The 19,985-nt window shown below is 51.9% G+C and overlaps 1 protein-coding gene across 1 annotated transcript in view; it reads left to right on the forward strand.

Annotated features, from left to right (window-relative positions):
• The window catches only part of WNT7A (Wnt family member 7A), a 67,404-nt gene extending 49,656 nt beyond the window's left edge, over positions 1 to 17,748 (forward strand). Inside the window, exon 4 of the mRNA XM_060021518.1 lies at positions 15,367 to 17,748. Within this exon, the coding sequence (XP_059877501.1) occupies positions 15,367 to 15,846 (480 nt within the window). The 3' untranslated portion in view covers positions 15,847 to 17,748. The remainder of the gene's footprint in view (positions 1 to 15,366) is intronic.
• Positions 17,749 to 19,985: the final 2,237 nt, after the last annotated feature.

The raw sequence follows: 19,985 nt of genomic DNA on the forward strand, positions 1-19,985 counted from the left end.
ACCACGCCACGCTCACCCCGGCACCCCCAGCATTCGTTGTGTGGAAACGGGAAGAACTCACGGGTTAGGGGCCTATAGTGTGAGATGCGCCACACCAGGCCCTGATAGCCCTTCTCTCCTTAATCCCCACCATTTCTTCTGAGGAAAGAATTGCTCCTACTTTACAACAAGGAGCAGATCACTGAAGAGTCTTGGGTGCCAAGTAACAGAATGCTTAACCAGATGTGGCTTCATTGACAGGAGCTGGCTTTTTCTCACAAAATGAAAATCTGGATGTAGTTTCTTTCAGACGTTCAACAAATCTCTTTGAGGCCCAAGCTGGTTCTCATCCTCCCGTCTGCAGATTGTCACCTTGTTGGCCTCTGGTTCTCTTGCCTCGGCATCACAATATGGCTGCCTAAGCTCCCAGAATCACGCTTTCACACCACAGCATACAAAGACGGAAAACAAGAAGTTGCTCTCTCAGGTCTCTCTTTTTATCAGGTAGTTCCCTGTGTTTTCAGCCTCTGTGGTCAGCAGCAGGCAAGCTGTGGTTAGGCCGTGGAGGGCCAGACAGGAGGTGTGCCCTGTTCCCTCTGCCTAGTTCTGCTATCACCAGCGTGTGGTGGCCAGAGGTGGGATTCGAAGCAGGTTCTTGGGCTGCCTGGCTCTGACACTGGTGCCTTCTCTGCTGCTTCAGGCTGCCTTTTGTCACAGTCTGCTGCCATGTTGAGACTGATTCTGACTGCCTGGGTCACTGCTCACCAGCTGGGGTGCACATGGCCCAGAACTGACCTCTCCCTGCAGAAGAGTCAGGCTGGCCAACAGTGGGGGGGTCAGACGGACAGAGCAGCAGATGCCCAGCTAACCCGCAGCCTCCACCTTCAGGGCCTGGTCTCCCCAAGGCCCTCAGATCTGCTTCCTGCTGTGACTTCAAACCCATGAAGTAAGGACTGGTTCGTGGGTCTATGTAAAACATCTTACTGCACAGACGAAAGCACCTCTGGGACAGTTAGGACATTTTAATCCATAAAGGACAAACCCAACTCAAGCCAGCTTAAAAACAAAGGAAATTCGTTAGTTCATGGAACCAAATGGTCCTGAGTTAATGGATTCAGGGCCAGCTTGATCCAGGGTACAAATGATACTCCCAGGAACCAAGTCCACACACCCCTCATTCTCTGTTTCTCAGCTCTGCTTTCTTAGTTAGACCCACATCGTTGCGAGATGCCTGTCCATAGCTGTCCACAGCTCTGCCCTCGGTATCCCATCCTGTTCCTCTGGCGGGAAATTACCAATAGTTCTTGACTTCTCTTCACACCAAATCCCCAGGACTCACTCTGATTGGTCCTGACTTGCCTGAGTCACCAGCTCATACCTAGCGATGACCGGTGGGAACTGGCAGTGATGACCGGTGGGACTAGGGGTGATGACCTGTGGGATCTGGGAGTGATGACCGGTGGAAACTGGGGGTGATGACCTGTGGGATCTGGGAGTGATGACCCGTGGGAACTGGGGGTGATGACCCATGGGGACTGGGGGTGATGACCCGTGGGAACTGGGGGTGATGACCCATGGGATCTAGGGGTGATGACCGGTGGGAACTGCGGGTGATGACTGGGGGGAACTGGTGGTGATGACGAGTGAGATCTGGGAGTGATGACCCGTGGGAACTGGGGGTGATGACCCGTGGGAACTGGGAGTGATGACCGGAGGGATCTGGGAGTGGTGACCCGTGGGAACTGGGGGTGATGACCTGTGGGAACAGGGGGTGGTGACCTGTGGGAACTGGGGGTGATGACCCGTGGGATCTGGGAGTGATGACCCGTAGGAACTGGGGGTGGTGACCCGTAGGATCTGGGAGTGATGACCCGTGGGAACTGGGGTGATGACCCGTGAGAACTGGGGGTGATGACCAGTGGGAACTGGGGGCGGTGACCCGTGGGAACTGGGGTGATGACCCGTGGGATCTGGGGGTGATGACCGGGGAGATCTAGGAGTGATGACCGGTGGGAACTGGGAGTTGTGACCCGTGGAAACTGGGGGTGATGACCCGTGGGATCTGAGTGATGAGCCGTATGAACTGGGGGTGATGACCCATGGGAACTGAGGGTGATGACTGGTGGGAACTGGGGGTGATGACCGGAGGGAACTGGGAGTGGTGACCTGTGGGAACTGGGGGTGGTGACCCGTGGGAACTGGGGGTGATGACCCGTGGGAACTGGGGGTGGTGACCCGTGGGAACTGAGGGTGATGACTGGTGGGAACTGGGGGTGATGACCAGTGGCAACTGGGAGTGGTGACCCATGGGAACTGGGGGTGGTGACCCGTGGGAACTGGGGGTGATGACCGATGGGAACTGGGGGTGGTGACCTGTGGGATCTGGGGGTGATGACCAGGGAGATCTAGGTGTGATGACCGGTGGGAGCTGGGAGTGGTGACCCGTGGGAACTGGGAGTGGTGACCCGTGGGAACTGGGGGTGATGACCTGTGGGACTGCTTTAGCATCTGCGGCTGGGGAAAGGCTCACCGAGGAATCAGAGTTTGCAGAACTCGGAGGCCCAGCTGCGCTCGCTGTAAAACAAAGCACAAAGAGAAGGGCGTCAGGAGTGGGAGAGGTCGGGAGAGGTCCGTGCTGGAGGAGTCCTCCTGGGGCTAGGCGGGGCGCGGGCAGGGCACTCTGAGGAAGAGGTGGCATTTGCCGAGGCCCTGGAAAGGCTGGGATGGACTGGGCCATGCCGGGATGAATGGAGGTGCATTCCTGGAGGAGGGCAGGTAGGAGGACCGGTTGCCCTGAGGTGGAAATCCTGCTGGGCTGTTTTTTTCCTGGGGACTGCAGTTTGGCGGAGAGGTGAAGGGAGGCGGTGGAATTCAACACTGGCAAACAGCTTTTGGCTTTAATACTCAGATGCCTCTCAGAATGCTGTGGCAGGTGACAGAGGCTCCCGGTCCCAGGAGCACCATGTGGCGGGGACGTGTGGGAGCCAGAGGTCGCTGTCTGACCTCCCTCCCCTGAGAACCCCTCCTCCTCCAGTAAGTTCACCCCTAGATCATCTGGGCAGCCCCGAGAGTTTGGACAGCCCAGGAGGCCAACCTTGATGGTATCTGTTGGGTGTAATGAATCAGGAATCTTTCTGGAGCCAAGTTTCTCTGGAGGCCTCTCCCAGGCGTGGGAGCCCCGCCCTGGTAATTCTGGGCTCTGGGCAGCACCTGGTACATTGTTGGCACTTCCTGGGGGACCTGTCAGAAGGAGATTGATTTTCTTCCCTCCAGCGATGCAGAAAATCCTTCCTACTGCTCCAGACAGGTTTGGGGCTGGGCTGGGGGACAGAGAAGCAGGGTGAGAGCAGCCCTGCCCCACCTGGTTCAGGAATCCCCACTGCAGACCCCACACCCTCCCAGGACAGGTGCTCACCAGCACCCCCCCCGCCCCCTGGCGGCCCCTCCAGTGCTGGTCAGCCTAGTGGGGACGGCTGGCATCTCACTGAGCTGGGACCTGTTGCCTTATGACTCCCCTCCAGCTGGGGTCCCAGTCCTGTCCTCGAAACAGACACGGTCCCTCCTATTCACCCTGCCCCAGGACAGGCCTGCAGAATGTATGGGGCGGTGACCAGGACCCCAGACACTGCCTTCTCTAGGCGGGACAGCTCCAGCTCCTTTAGCCTGGGCTCTCCAGTCCCTTCCCCTCCACGTGTGCTCTGGTTCTGTCCATCTGCTGGGGCGTAGCCCAGTTCTGGAAACGATAGAGCAAGACCATCTCCTCTGGTGTTGTGAGCGCTAGACCTCTGTTAATACGGCTTCAGATGGTTGGCTTTTCCGCAGCCTCTGAGTTCATAGTGCTCTGGTGGTCAGCTAAAGCTTTCCGTCTTTCTCAGTCTCTCCTATCTTGTGCTTCCGCAATCTTTTTTTTTTTAATACCCAAAATTATAGGTGTTCGTCCTACTTCTGGCTGTTTTCAACCACACGTTTCATTTAGTCTTTGGAAGTGACTGAATCCTGACTGGGATTATCCACTGTGGACACCCAAGCTGGCTGGGGCCAGATTTCAGTGGCACCAAAAGGCCCTTCTGCTCCCTGAGAGGCCCCTTTTCCTGGCCACTCACTGTGCCCCAAATTTTCTCATCACACCCTCAACACAAGCCCTTCCCCAAGCCTGGCCCCTCCTCCGGTCCCTCGTCTCAGTGCACGGCCTCCGTATCCATCAGAGGCCCATGAGTCACCCCTGGGCCCCGCAATCCTCCCCCACCGAGTATTGCCTTCTCTTCCCTCCACTGCACCCTCTTCATCGGAGCTGCCGTCATCTCTGGCCTGGGTGATGGGAACATTCCCTCTGGATCTCCATCCTGCCACTCTGACTCTCTGACCTAATTTCCACTCTCTTTGGCACGATCTTTCAGAGTGTCAGTCAGACCTCATCACTCCCTGCACGAAAGCCCCTTGGCTCACAGGTACTCCAGGTGCATCCCTGCCCTGAGCGTCCAGCCCTGCCGCCTCCCCGCTCCATCTCTTCTCACACGGCCCCAGCCGTGTCTGCTCCGTTCCTCTCGGGGTCGGGCTGCATCCCTCCCACCTCTGGGCCTTGGCATGTGCTCTTCCCTGGTTTGAACTGCCATTGCCCCATCCTCCTAAGTCTGGCTGATTTTTTTTTTTTAATTTTTATTTTATACTGGAGTATAGTTGATTAATAATGTTGCATTAGTTTCAGCAAAGTGGTTCAGTTATACGTATACATGTGCATGTATCCTTTTTCAAATTCTTTTCCCACTTAGGTTATTACAGAATATTGAGCAGAGTTCCCTGTGCTATACAGTAGGTCCTTGTTGGTTATCGATTTTATTTTATTTTTTTAATGTCAGGTATTTATTTAGAAAGATTTTAGTTTCTTTTCCTTTACATTTTTACGTTTCTTCACTTTTCTCAGGTTCCATAGAAATTTTTTAAAAAATATTATTCCAAGTTTGAATAAAAAAAAAATTTTATTTTATATTGGAGTATAGTTGATTAACAATGTTGTGTTAGTTTCAGGTGTACAGCAAAGTGATTCAGTTATACATATGCATGTATCTGTTCTTTTTCAAATTCTTCTCCCATTTACGTTATTACAGAATATTGAGCAGAGTTCCCTGTGCTGTATAGTAGGTCCTTGTTGATTATCTGTTTTAAATATAGCAGTGTGTACATGTCAGTCCCAAACTCCCAATCTGTCCTTCTCCCCGGTAACCATAAATTCGTTCTCTAATCTGTGAATCTGTTTCTGTTTTGTAAGTTCATTTGTATCATCTTAGATTCCAGATATACGTGATATCTTATGGTATTTGTCTTTGACTTATTTCACTTAGTATGATAATCTCCAGGTCCATCCATGTTGCTGCAAATGGCATTATTTCATTCATTTTTATGGCTAATATTCCATCGTATATACGTACCACATCTTCTTTATCTATTCCTCTGTCGATGGACATTTAGGTTGCTTCCAGGTCTTGGCTATTGTAAATAGTGCTGCTGTGAACTTTGGGGTGCATGTATCCTTTTGAACCATGTTTTTCTACGGATATATGCCCAGGAGTGGAACTGCTGGATCATGTGGTAGGTCTATTTTTAGTTTTTTAAGGAACCTCCATATTGTTCTCCATAGTGGCTACGCCAGTTTACATTCCCACCAACAGTGTAGGAGGGTTCCCTTTTCTCCACACCCTCTCCAGCATTTGTTTGTAGACTTTTTAATGATGCCCATTCTGACTGGTGTGAGGTGATACCTCACTGGAGTTCTGATTTGCATTTCTCTAATAATTAGTGACACTGAGCATCTTTTCATGTGCCTCTTGGCCATCTGTATGTCTTCTTTGGTGAAATGTCTGTTTAGGTCTTCTGCCCATTTTTTGATTAGGTTGTTTGTTTTTTTGATATTGAGCCACATAAGCTGTTTGTAAATTTTGGAAATTAATCCATTGTCGGCCGCATCATTTGCAAATATTTTCTTCCATTCTGTGGGTTGTCTTTTCGTTTTGTTTATGGTTTCCTTTGCTGTGCAAGAGCTTTTGAGTTTCATTAGGTCCCATTTGTTTATTTTTGTTTTTATTTCCATTTCTCTAGGAGGTGGGTCAAAAAGGATCTTGCTGTGATTTATGTCCTAGAATGTTCTGCCTGTGTTTTCCTCTAAGAGTTTGATAGTATCCAGTCTTACATTTACATCTTTAATCCATCGTGAGTTTGCTTCTGTGTATGGTGTTAGGGAGTGTTCTAATTTCATTCTTTTACATGGAGCTGTCCAGTTTTCCCAGCACCGTTTATTGAAGAGCCTGTCTTTTCTCCATTGTATGGTCTTGAGTTTAGCTCATTCTAATATGTCCTTCCTGGTATCTGGCCCTTGCTGCAAACAGAGCAGCTCCTCCTGGGTCAAGTTTTCTTCGCTCTCTGTGTCACTCCTTCACAGCACTCACCAACTTGTAATTAGATTTGGGGGGAGTATTAATTCCATGGCTGCTTCTGGTGTGGGTCTGCAGGCTCAGAGAAGGCAGGGGCAGCATCTGTTTGTATCATGGTCCTCCCAGGGCCTCCACAGCAGGAGTGATGCCAGCAGCACACAGTAGGTGCTCAGTGCAAAATGAGTGAGCAAGTGAATGAATGCACATCAGAGCAGACACACAGTAGGTCCTTCTTTCCCCTCGCAGTTGGCTGGCACCTGTTCTACGCCAGGCTCTCTGCCTGGGGCTAGGAGGTGGAGGGGAATGTCCCCAGCCCCCCAGGAGTGTCACAGGTAGGGTTCTCCAGGAGGAGAGGCTGAGATGAAGTTCGGTCTAAGCTGTTTATTAGGGGTCAGTGAAGAGGGTGGGAGGAGCAGGACAGGGCAGAAGTGCAGTCGTGATGCTGGCCTGCAAAGCCACGGTGGGTGCTCTGGAGCTGCGGTGGGAGTGGCCGGACCTTGGCACCCCTGCCTCTCTCTGTCCCCAGAGAGGGCTGAAGGGATCTGGAGCTGGGACAGACCCTGCAGGATCTGACAGCTGGAGCCTTCCCTGTCCCATGGTGTGCTGGTGCCAGGGCTTATCACTCGTAAGATGCAGTATTAAATAAATATTAGAGATTGCAAGCTGATTGGGAAACCACCGGTAGCTTAAAAGTGGCCATGGTGGGAGGATTTATCCCACAGGAATTGGCAAACACTACAAAACAGGGCATTTTTTTTTTTTTGAGAGTCTGTTCACCAGCACATCTCTACATGTAGCTGTGAAGCAAGACCTCCCTTGAAGGGGGTTTGGGTGGTATATCTCCATGTCCACCACAGAGGGCTGCTGGCCTGATGGGGGAAGCTAACAGGTAGACAGTCACCACAGGGACAAAGTGAAAATTACCCAACAGCCCAGGACAGTTATGGAAACCATGAGGGAGTGAACGACTGCCCTGGCAATCAGGGAAGGCTTTGGGGAGGAGGTGACTTTTTTTCTGACAGTGTAGAATATTCAAATGGTACAAAGAACAATCCTATGAAAAGTAAGGCCCCTGATACCTGGTATCCTCCCCGGAGGCAGCTACTCCTACCAGTGTCTCACGTATTCCTCCAGGGATGTTATTCTGTGTTCTTAGGAACACGCACGCACAGGTCTTTTCTGTCTCGTACAAACAGCTCCTGCTCTGCATACTTTCCTGCACCTCTGTTCTCTCCACTGTGTACCTCACTAGAAAGTGCAGGGCTGCCTCATTCTCTCCGGCAGCTGCAGGACATTCCAGTCTACCCGTGCACCATGATTTGTAGAACCAGTCCCCATTGGTGATCTTTAGATCCTTTCGGCCTTCTGATATTTCAGATAATGCCTCTCTGAGGCTGTCATTTTACACATGCATGAGCCTCCCCAGAGGGTACATATTCTGTGGTGGAATTGTTGGTTTGAGCCTCTATAATGGCAGTAAAGATTGGCCTTCCAGATAAGGGCCGGCAGGTGCAGAGCCCAGAGGTGGACGAAGGGGAAAGAGGACAGGCTGGGAGTCCCGGGGTGGGCTCGTGCTTGGCTCTGCCACGAGGAATGGTGTGCAGCGCCGGGGTCAGGGCCCATGCAACAGGCACATTCAGACTAGGAAATTCGGGAGAGTTTTAAACAGAGACTGCAGGCCAACAACGGATGAATGGGTGGATAGAGTGCGGCATACCCCTACAATGGAATATTATTCAGCCATAAAAAGGAAGGAAGTGCTGACACCTGCTACACCATGGATGAACTTTGAAAGCATTATGCTGAGTGAAGGAAACTGGGCACACAACAGGCCACATACTGTATGAGTCCATTTATATGTCCGGAACAGGCAAAGCTATAAAGACAGAAAGTAGATCAGTGGTTGCCAGGGACTGAGAGGAAGGGAGGAACAGGAGCGACTACGGATGGGCATGGGGTTTCTTCTGGGGTGATGAAAATGTTCTAAACTTAGTGGTGATGGTTGCACAGCTCTGCATATACTAAAAACCACTGAATCGTGTACTTTAGTACAGTGAATCGTATGGTATGTGAATTATATTGCAACAGAGCTGTTTTGTAAAGGAGAGGTTGCTAATAAAACAAAGGACAAAGTTAAAGGAACCAAGGGGGATGGTGCAGCACCCTGGGGCTGGTGCCAGGGGTCCCATTACTCCTTAGGGTGGTCGGGCTGCTAGAACCCAGGGGGACTCACAGAGAGGATGTGGGAGCCATGACCTCTGCTAGAGGAACACAGCCACCCTGTGGGCCAGCAGGGGGGAGCGGGAGGACTACTAACCAGGACTTTGCTCTGCCCTCAGGGCTCCCTCCAGTGCCTTCCACTGGCCAGACCCACCTGGAAGGGGCGCGGCTGCATTCGGCCGGTGTGCCCTGGGCCAGGCCACTCACCGATAGCCATCAGGGAACTAGATCAAGCTCAGGGGTGCCACCCTCTGGTCCAGCCTCCTGGGGAAGGGTGGGGAGTGCTCTGGAGAGACGTATGGAGGAGATCCAGCCTGCTCTGTGGTCTTAAGTCCCTTCCTTTCTCTGAGACTCAGTTTCCTCACCTGTGAAATGGGATGGATATGCCCATCTCTCAGCAGGTGTCAGACTACCAGATGCCATCAGAGCTCTGAAAACGCTTGGTCTGGGTTAAAAAGCAGTGTGGATATGAGGTCAGGATTCTCAGAGTCAGAAGCAGCCTCGTAAATCATTTACTTCAAACCCTTGAGTTCAAAATGGGGAAACCCAGGCCCAGTGAGGACATCCACCCGGTCAGCTGCAGAAACAACCAAATCTTGACTCCAGAAAAACTCCCTCCTTCTCTCCTGGGATTTTTTTTTTTTAAATAGATTATTTTTTCAGAAAAGTTTTAGGTTCACAGCAAAACTGAGGAGAAGGTACAGAGCTTTCCCATATTACCCTCCACCCCCAAAGACACACACACACAGTCCCCCAGCACCAGCGTGAGTGCTGGGTTTGTTCCAGACAACGTGAGGTCTTTCTAAAATCGTAAATCCTGCTCCTGGCAGCACTGGCTGCCCTGTCCACACGCAATAAGACCCCACCTCCCGGCCCAAGGAGACAGGATGACTCAATGCCGTGTGGTGGCCTGGATGGGATCCTGGAACAGAAAGGGACATACCATATCAACCAAGGGAATCTGAATAAAGTATGGACTTCAGTTCATAATAGTAAATTAATATCAGCTAATTAATTAATTTACCACACTAATAAGTTTACGTTTACCACACTAATGTCAGATGTTAGTCATAGGCAAAACCGGATACAGGACGTATGGGAATCCTCTGTACTATTTTCACAATTTTTCCGTAAATATAAAACTTAAAAGTTCAACAAAAAAACACTGAATAATAAAAAAAATCGCACCTCCTTAACATGGTTGGTAGAGCCTCTGGGATGGGCCCCCCTACCTGTGCCACCTGGACACCTGCACTGTAGCCCGGTCAGCGCAAGGCCTTGGCCCTACTGTGCAGAAGCCTCGGGCCCTTTGCCCTGCCTCAGTCCGTCTTTCAAGTGGAGATGAAACGAGAGGACAGGTCTGTGCTGCCCTCTGCTCGGGTGTCCCCCTACCGTCAGTGTCACGTAGCCGCCCCTGCCTCCTCCCGCGATCCTCTCCAGCCCCGATCCTCTCCCACCTTCTCCGTCTCACTTATTCTATTATCTGAAGTGGGTGCCTGCTCCCCTCTCCCCACAGCATGTCTTCTTTACAAGGGCGGCAGCTTCGTGGCCTTAACTTTACTGAGACCCCAGTCCTTGCATGGTGCCGGCACACAGCAGGTGCTCGGCGTGTCCCAAGGTCTTCAGGTTTAAGGGGGGTGCCCCGGAAGTCCCCCTGGGCAGCTTGGAAGCTGGGAGCCAGCTGGCCTCACGGTGGGAGCACAGCGTGGCTCTGTCCCACCCACTTCCTCTGCTGTTGTCCCCTGCTTTGGGCAAAGGGCTCGGTGCCCATCTGGGTGACCAGCCCTGGCCAGGGCGGCTGTGATTATGCCCAGCTTAATGCGGACATAATGTGATCACTGAGGCTCTCAAGATGCAGAGTTTGCGGCATGAAGGGGCTGCGTGTCATCTGATTAGGGGCCCACACAAATGCCGCCACGGCCTCAGGTCATGGTGGCCACAGAAGGAGAGGAAGGCAGCTGCCTGCCCAGCCTGGGCGCCTGGCCCTGGCTCTGGGGCTCGTTGCTCAGGGGCCACCACCGAGGACACATTCAGTGTCACAGACGCACAAATACAACCCAATGCTTCTTCACGACATCCTACCAGGGACTTTTTCTTAAAAAGCCAACTTAATTAGTCTAATTCATATACTGTACCATGCCCTCACTCAAAGCGTACAGGTCAACACTAACATATTCACAGATACGCGCAACCATCACCACGATCAATTTACCTCAAAAAGAGACCTACACCCTCTTCAGCCGTCTCTCCCCATTTCCCGAACCTCCTCCCAGCCCACTAGTCTACCGTCTGTCTCCACAGAGTTGCCTCTTCTGGACATTTCCTATAAACGCAGCTATACGGTATGTGGTCTTGTGTGTCTGGCTTCTTTCACTGAGCAGCATGTTTTCAAGGTCCATCCATGGTGTAGCAGGTGTCGGCACTTCATCCCTTTTTCTGGCTGAATAATATTCTGCTGAACGGATGGACTTCACTTACCTTTCATCAGTTGGGTTCATTTATCTGTTCATCAGTGGTCATATGGGTTGTTTCCACTTTGGGGCTATTTTAAAGAATGCTGCTATAAACTTTGTTTTATCAGTTTTTTATGTGGATGTGTGTTTTCATTTCCCCTGGGTATATGCCCAGGAATGGAACTGCTGGGTGTCTTAGTGTGCCTGAGTGGCTACAACAAAATGCCCCAGACTGGGCGGCAGAGAAACAACAGAAATTGATCTCTCCCAGTCCTGGAGGCTGGGAGCCCGAGATGAGGGTTGAGTCCTGATGAGGACCCACTTCCTGGCTCATAACTGGGGCCTTCTCACTGGGTCCTCACGAGTTGGAAGGGGCTGGGGTCTCTCTGGAGCCTCTTTTATGAGGTACTAATCCCATTCACGAGGGCTTCACCCTCATGATTTAAGAACCTCCCTAAGGCCCCACCAAATACCATCACTTTGGGGGTTAGGATTTCAACGTATGAGTTGAGGGGTGGCGAGGGCGAGACCCAGACATTGCGACCATAACCCTGGGTCACTTGGTAACTGTATGTTCAACACTTTGAGGAACTGCCGGGCCATTGCCACAGGGGCTGCACCATTTCACATTCCCACCAGCAGTGTTTGAGGGTTCGTTCCCTTTTCTCCGCATCCTCGCCAGCAACTGTTCTACCTGTGTTTCCCCTTGTAGCCATCCCAGTGGGTGCGAACTGGTGTCTCACTGTGCTGCTGACGTGCATTTCCCTGGAGCGAATGATGCTGAGCGTATTTTCTTGTGCTTGTGGGCTACTGTGCCCACTGCATTTTTATAAATTGCACGTACAGCTTACACGCAGAAAAGCGCTCAGATCATCCACGTGGATTTAAAAGAATAATTTTAAAGCACTCATATCAAGGAACAGAATATTGCCAGGACCCCAGGCGCCCCCTGGGTGATCCTCACCCGCCACAGCCCCTCACCTCCTACCCGACGGACAACCACTGCCTTGATATTTATGGCCCTCATTTCTTTCCTCTCCATTGCACTCACCGCCTCTGTATGTGCCCCTAAACAACACAGTCCAGTTATGCCGCCTTTGAACTTGATACACATGAAATCATTCTGTGGAAGTCATCCACGATTGCCTCTTTCCCTCCCCACTGTACTTCTGAGGTTGACCTCTGCTGCCGTAGCTGGTCATGGTCACTGCCCTCGAGTGTCCCGCTGAGCCCACACGCCTCCGCTTATCCATTTAACCGTGGATGGACATCAGGTCCCGCCCAGTTTGGAGCCACAATGAACGCTGATGCTCTGAACATTCTTGAACCTCTTTCCTGTGCGCACAAGCATATGATTCTCTAGGGCACACATCCTGGAAGGGACACTTCTGATTCACAGCTCTGTGCATCTCAGCTTTCCAGGTGCTCTGTGGCCTCACCCACACTCAGTGTCAGAATCTGTTCCCAATGCCCCCTGCCCTCAGGCATCCGTGTTGGAGTCTCTGACACACTAAGATCCACCAGCCAGGCCGTGCGGCCTCAGACACGCCTGCCCAACTCTGCCCCCGGCACACATCACACCTCTGCCCCTCGCTCTTCCCCACGCTTTTTAGACCAACACGGAATGGTCACATTTGGGAACTATCTCCTCACTGATGACCAAAAGGGACATCTGTGTGATCTGGGGGGCTGCTCACCCACCACCAGCTGCACGTGTGTGGAGGCTGCAGGACAGTATGTGCTCTGTCGCTCTAGGTGTCCTGGAACCAGGCATTCAGCTGACCGCAGTCCATCCCTGTCCCCAAACACTCGGGATGCCCCGGCCTCGCTGGCTTGTTTAAGTGCAGACACCGTGGTCTCCCCTTCTGTTGAGTATACTGACCAGCACGGGTCACCTCCTCCTGGAAGCTGAGCATCCAGGGTTGGGAGGACCCTGGACATGGGCCCATCCTTGGAGACGGGAATCTTATCTTGTCACCTCTGTGTCCCCAGCACCAGCACAGGCCCAGACCCAGAGGCAGAACTAATGGCTATTTTGGGATATCTGATTTCGTGCCAGCCCTCTAACTTTTGTCAGAAAAGATGGAATTGCCTTCACTCCATGTTCACTGAAGGCAACTGAGGCCCGCAGAAGGGGATGTGACAATCCCAAGGTCACAGAGCAAGTGTGCAGCCACCAAGCACTCGATTCGCACCCCTTGGCAGTAAGACCCTCGTTCCCGAACACCTCACAGACCCGCTCCGGGAGTCAGCCGAGCCTCGGTTTTTGCCTTGTTCAATGGAGTCACGCTAACTCCATGGAGTTAAATAAGACGCCACGTAGAAAAGCACGGACCCAGTGTGTGGTGTGCACAGGTGACAGATAGATGTCTAGTCACTTACTCATTCATTCACTTACTCTTTCACTATATAACAGGCAAAGGCAATTTGGCAGTCTGGATGAAGAAGCAGGAAAGTGACCCAGAAACCACGTTCACTAATACATCCCCGTCCCACTGCCTGGCACACAACAGCAAGTGTCCGTTAGGATGAAATCAGGCTGAAGATGAGGGGAAGTAGGAGAAGCTTTAGTTCCAAAAACACCTCCTTACACATTACATATAGTTTGTAAAAAAACAGAAAGAAAGGAGGGAGGAGAAAAATTGGAAAACAAACAAACAAACCCTGAAAGCAATATAAATATCTTATACGATGGGGGGTTTGGTAAATGGTGTCTTCTTTTATTGCTGGGATATTCCAAAGCAGGGGTCAGCAAAATCCAGCACGTGGACCATCTCTGGCCCACTGCCTATACATGTAAATAAAGATTAAGTGAAAACCAGTCGTTAGCTTTGCCTGCCCTTGAACTTCCTATCAGCGGAATCACACAGTATATTCTCTTTTGCATCCAACTTCTTTCATGCAACATTACATCTTAGAGACCTGAGCTTCTTGTGTGTGTTAGAAGTTCCTCCTCATTTCTGTCCAGCATCTCATTGTACGATTATAATGAAGTACTATCATCCTCCCCGTTCTGCACGTGGGGAAACTGCAGCTGCGCTGAAGCAAGTTGCCTGAGGGCACACAGCAGGTTCATGTTAGATCTGGGATTTAAACCCAGGGTCCAAATCTCTGCTTTTCACTCCCTGTACAATGCTGCCCCTCATGCTGTGATGATGCCTGAGAGGTGCTGGGAACTCAGAAGAAGGAAAACATCATCCAGGCTGGGAGTCAGGGAAGGTGAAATCAGAGTCAGGGTTACCAGACTCAGATGTCCATAGCAGTGTGGACATCTCTCTACACTGGGTCCAACTACATCCAGTGCCTCTCAATCTGGAAAGCTCTCCTCCAGAAGGGTATGGTGTCCTAATGTGTGTCCATTTGCATTTCCCTGTGTGGGGTGTGTGTGTGTGTGTGTGTGTGTGTGTGTGTGTGTGTGAGAGAGAGAGAGAGAGAGAGAGAGAGAGAGAGAGAGAGAGGGAGAGAGGGAGAGAGGGAGAGAGGGAGGGAGAGAGAGAGAGAGACTTTAAGGATGCTCGGGGTTGCCATGTGACGGCACCCTCGAGCACCTCCCGGGTGCTGATGTGTGTACGTCTTGTGTGCTCCTGCATGTACACAGCTATCTGTGTATCTCTCTCCATGTGCCTGGGAGATTCAGGTTGCTGCCACAAGTGATCAAAGCAGATGACCTCTGAAAAAGCATAGCCTGTGGTCAGGGAAGCAACAGGGAGTGTTAAGGACTGTGGCGAGTTGAGGGATGCCGACCCGTGAGGGAGGCAGGTGCTGATAGAACTCCAGGTATCATGCCATGCGATGATGCTGGCTGAGGGGAGCCAGATGCAGCGGGACTGCCGTGCTGGCCTCTGTGGCCAGCAGGTCAGTGCCCAGCTGCACTGGTTATGAAATAATTTGAGTATCACTCCAGAGTTGCCAGATGCCCTTTCTGTTTGCCAACAAACCTGGCAGTCTGTCTTTGAAAGTCTCCTGGTTTTTAAATGTTGGTTCAAGAATGATTTTAAGCCTGTGCAGCCCCGAGAGAACCTATGTGTGGTCTGGACTGGCCTGAACTTATCTAAGCGCCGGCATGAGGATCACTCAGGGTGGGCTGGCTGGGAGGGGAGGCGAGTCCTGGGGAAGGCACAGCACAAAGGCTGCAGGTGAGAGTGGTTCGAATCCAGGTCTCAGTTTCCTGCGCCAGAAAGAAAAACACACGCCAAGCCCAGCCAGGTGGGGCAGGGGGCGGGCGGGGCTGGGGCCCCACTCGGCCGGCCACGCAGTGACGCGCTGTGCTCTCCCTGCCACCCCCGCAGATCCTGGAGGAGAACATGAAGCTGGAGTGTAAGTGCCACGGCGTGTCGGGCTCATGCACCACCAAGACCTGCTGGACCACGCTGCCGCAGTTCCGCGAGCTGGGCTACGTGCTCAAGGACAAGTACAACGAGGCTGTTCACGTGGAGCCCGTGCGCGCCAGCCGCAACAAGCGGCCCACCTTCCTGAAGATCAAGAAGCCACTCTCCTACCGCAAGCCCATGGACACCGACCTGGTGTACATTGAGAAGTCGCCCAACTACTGCGAGGAGGACCCGGTGACGGGCAGCGTGGGCACGCAGGGCCGTGCCTGCAACAAGACGGCCCCCCAGGCCAGCGGCTGTGACCTCATGTGCTGCGGCCGCGGCTACAACACCCACCAGTACGCCCGCGTGTGGCAGTGCAACTGCAAGTTCCACTGGTGCTGCTACGTCAAGTGCAACACGTGCAGCGAGCGCACCGAGGTCTACACGTGCAAGTGAGCAGCGGGGCGGCGGCCCCACTGGCCGCATGTGGGGCGGCGAGGACCGCACGCTCTCCACGCTGCGGGCACGGCCCAGACCTCTGCAGCCGCGCTGAGCTTGTCTTGTCTGCTGTGGGGTCCCCTGCGGGGGACCCCTCCAGGGCCCCGAGTTGTCCACGCCACACCCAGCGCCGCTCCCTCGGCCCCAGACGCTGCCTGGGGCCTCCTTGGCCGGAGCAGAGCCTTCGCACCAGAAACTCTGGACTCCGGGGCCTCAAGAGAGCAATATTTAACAATTTATTCTGATAAAAAATAATATTAATTTATTTAATTAAAAAGAACCCTTCCACCTCGTCGGGATCCGTTTTCTGCAATCAAAGTGGACCGCTTGCTTTCCTGTGGGATAATTCTGTCGCTAGGACAAGGAGCTGAGTAGAACTGTACATAATGATTCTTTCTGCAGATACTTCTACTAGTTGATTTCGCAAGTACCCCCTTGCCGCACTAGATGTTTAAGTGCAAGGGCAGACGTCCTGTATACCTATGTAGACATATACACACACACTTATATTTTTTTGCTGTTTGCTGCTAATTCTCCAGAGATTTAAGCTGGTCCAGAAATGGAGACGTTTTCCAGGATACGTTTCCCATCCTGTAGTCCTCCCCAGCTCAAACGTCACCATTAGAAAAGTCCAGTTTGGAATATATAGAGAGAGGAAAGGTAATACTAAAACTCCCAGCAGTTTCCATCTTTTGGAAAGTGAGCCACTGGATAAGAGAGAATATTTTGTAAGAGACTATTTTTATATGAATATTTTATTTATATTGAGTCTGCCTGTATCATTCCATGGCTTGTGCTTCTTCTTAATTCCAGTACTGCCTTTGGGGTGAGGAGGGGCGAGGCCTGGGTATGGGGTCAGCCCCACGGGGACCTTCACATGGCTGGGTTCTCAAGTTCTGTGGGCAGAAGTGGCCCCAGATGCCTGGGCTGCAGTGTCATTGGTATCCCTAGGAAGGAAGCAGGTCTCTGGCCACAGCCTGTTGAGCTCAGGCCTTTTGAGCAGGGTCCCTGAGCAGTGACCTCGAGTTGAGCCATGTAGTGGGCAGGCTCCTGCCCTCGGCATCACATGACCATCACAGGGACAGGTCATCGTCATTCAGCAGAAGCCAGCTAAGGGAGCCCGCTCCTCACCAGGATGCCCTGCCGTTGCCGTGTATCCTCAGTTATGGGGCAGCAGAGCTGGGGTGAGGGGTCCCACGAGCAGCAGTGAGTTAGTGGATGGCTGGTTGGTGTCACAGACCCAGGGCAGAGAGAGGTGTGGATGAGGTCTCTCTACACTGGGTCCAACTACATCGAGTGCCTCTCAATCTGGAAAGCTCTCCTCCAGAAGTGTGTGGTGTCCTAATGTGTGTCCATTTGCATTTCCCTGTGAGTGTGTGTGTGTGTGTGTGTGTGTGTGTGAGAGAGAGAGAGAGAGAGAGAGAGAGAGAGAGAGAGAGAGAGAGAGAGACTTTACGGATGCTCGGGGTTGCCATGTGACGGCACCCTCGAGCACCTCCCAGGTGCTGATGTGTGTACGTCTTGTGTGCTTCTGCATGTACACAGCTATCTGTGTATCTCTCTCCATGTGCCTGGGAGATTCAGGTTGCTGTGTGCCCGTGCATCTGCTGGTCCCGGGTTGTCTCTGCTTGCGGTTGACAGCTCGTGGTGTGAAGCAGACAGCGAGGACCTTTGGTGATTGTGTTGAGCCACCAAGAGATGGCACCTCTGAACTACGTGCCCATAGACACTGAAGAAACTCAGATACCTCTGAGACCACAGCCCCATGGCCCCACACACTGGGAGCCCCTCAGTGTCTAAGCTGTGTTGGACTCCCCAATGTTAGCACTGGGCCTGGATCACAGCATGGACAAATAAAATGGCTGGACAGTTGGTTGACTTCTTCCCTTGGACCATTTTTTTCTTCTTTACATGGGTGTCAGGATGGGTAGGCATGTAAAGGGATGAGTGGATGGATGAATGAGTGAGTGGATGGATGGATGGATAATGATGGGTGGGTCGGTGGATGGATGAATGGATGAGTGGACGGATGAGTGGATGGATAATGGATGGGTGGGTAGGTGTGTGGGTCAGTGGATGGATGGATGGATAATGGATGGGTGGGTAAGTGGATGCGTAGATGGATGGGTGCGTGGGTAGATGGATGGATGGATGAGTGAGTAGATGGTGGATGGATAATGGATGGGTAGGTAGGTGTGTGGGTCAGTGGATGGATGGGTGGATGGATGAATGGGTGGGTGGATGGATGGATGGATAATGAATGGGTGGGCAAGTGAACGGGTTGATGGATGAATGGATAGGTAGATGGATGGATGAGTTAGTGGATGGGTGGTTGGATAGATGGATGGATAATGCATGAGGGGGTAAATGCGTGGGTCAGTGGATGGTAGATGGTTGGATGGATGGATGGATACATGGATGAGAGTGTGGAGGGATAAGCGGATAGATAGATGGTTGGATAATGGATGGATGGGTAAGTGGGTGGGTTGGTAGATGGGTAGATGGATGTGTGGATGGATGAATGGGTAGGTGGATAGATGGGTGAGTTGATGGGTGGATGGATAATTTGATGGATAAAGGATGGGTGGGTAGGTGGGTGGGTTGGTGGTTGGGTAGATGGATGGATAGGTGAATGGGTGGGTGAATGGATGGATAGATAATGAATGGGTGGGTAAGTGGATGGGTAGATGGATGGGTGGATGGATGGATAATGGATGGGTGGGTAGGTGGGTGGGTCAGTGGATGGATGGATGGATAATGAATGGGTGGGTAAGTGGATGGGTAGATGGATGGATGGATGGGTACGTGGGTAGATGGATGGATGGATGAGTGAGTAGATGGTGGATGGATAATGGATGGGTAGGTAGGTGTGTGGGTCAGTGGATGGATGGGTGGATGGATGAATGGGTGGGTGGATGGATGGATGGATAATGAATGGGTGCGCAAGTGGATGGGTTGATGGATGAATGGATAGGTGGATGGATGAGTTAGTGGATGGGTGGTTGGATAGATGGATGGATAATGCATGAGGGGGTAAATGCGTGGGTCAGTGGATGGTAGATGGATGGATGGATGGATGGATACATGGATGAGAGTGTGGAGGGGTAAGTGGATAGATAGATGGTTGGATAATGGATGGATGGGTAAGTGGGTGGGTTGGCAGATGGGTAGATGGATGTGTGGATGGATGAATGGGTAGGTGGATGGATGGATGAGTTGATGGGTGGATGGATAATTTGATGGATAAAGGATGGGTGGGTAGGTGGGTAGGTTGGTGGTTGGGTAGATGGATGGATGGGTGAATGGGTGGGTGAATGGATGGATAGATAATGAATGGGTGGGTAAGTGGATGGGTTGCTGGATGGGTAGATGGATGGGTGGATGGATAATGGATGGGTGGGTAGGTGGGTGGGTTGGTGGATGGGTAGATGGATGGATGGATGAATGGGTGGGTAGATGGATGGATGGATGAATGGGTGGGTAGATGGATGGATAGATGGATAGATGGATGGATGGATGAGTGAGTGGATGAGTGGATAGATAAGTGGATGGGTGGATAGATAAGTGGATGGATAGATGGATGGATAGATGGATGGGTAAGTGGGTAGGTTGGTGGATGGGTAGATGGATGTGTGGATGGATGAAAGGGTAGGTGGATGGATGGATGAGTTGATGGGTGGATGGATAATTTGATGGATAAAGGATGGGTGGGTAGGTGGGTGGGTCAGTGGATGAGTGGATGGATGGATAATAGGTGGGTGGGTCGGTGGTTGGGTAGATGGATGGATGGATGGAAGAATGGGTGGGTAAGTGGATGGGTCAGTGGATGGGTGGATGGATGGATAATCGGTGGGTGGGTCAGTGGATGGGTAGATGGATGGATAATGGATGGGTGGGTAGGTGGGTGGGTCAGTGGATGGGTAGATGGATGGATGAATGGGTGGGTAGATGGATGGATAATGGATGGGTGGGTAAGTGGGTGGGTCAGTGGATGGGTGGATGGATGGATGGATGGATGGATGGATGGATAAGTGAGTGGATGGGTGGACAGCTAAGTGGATGGATAGATGGAGGGATCATGGATGGGTGGGTAAGTG

This window comes from Delphinus delphis, chromosome 10 (genome assembly GCF_949987515.2).
Source record: "Delphinus delphis chromosome 10, mDelDel1.2, whole genome shotgun sequence".
Taxonomy (NCBI): Eukaryota; Metazoa; Chordata; class Mammalia; order Artiodactyla; family Delphinidae; genus Delphinus; species Delphinus delphis.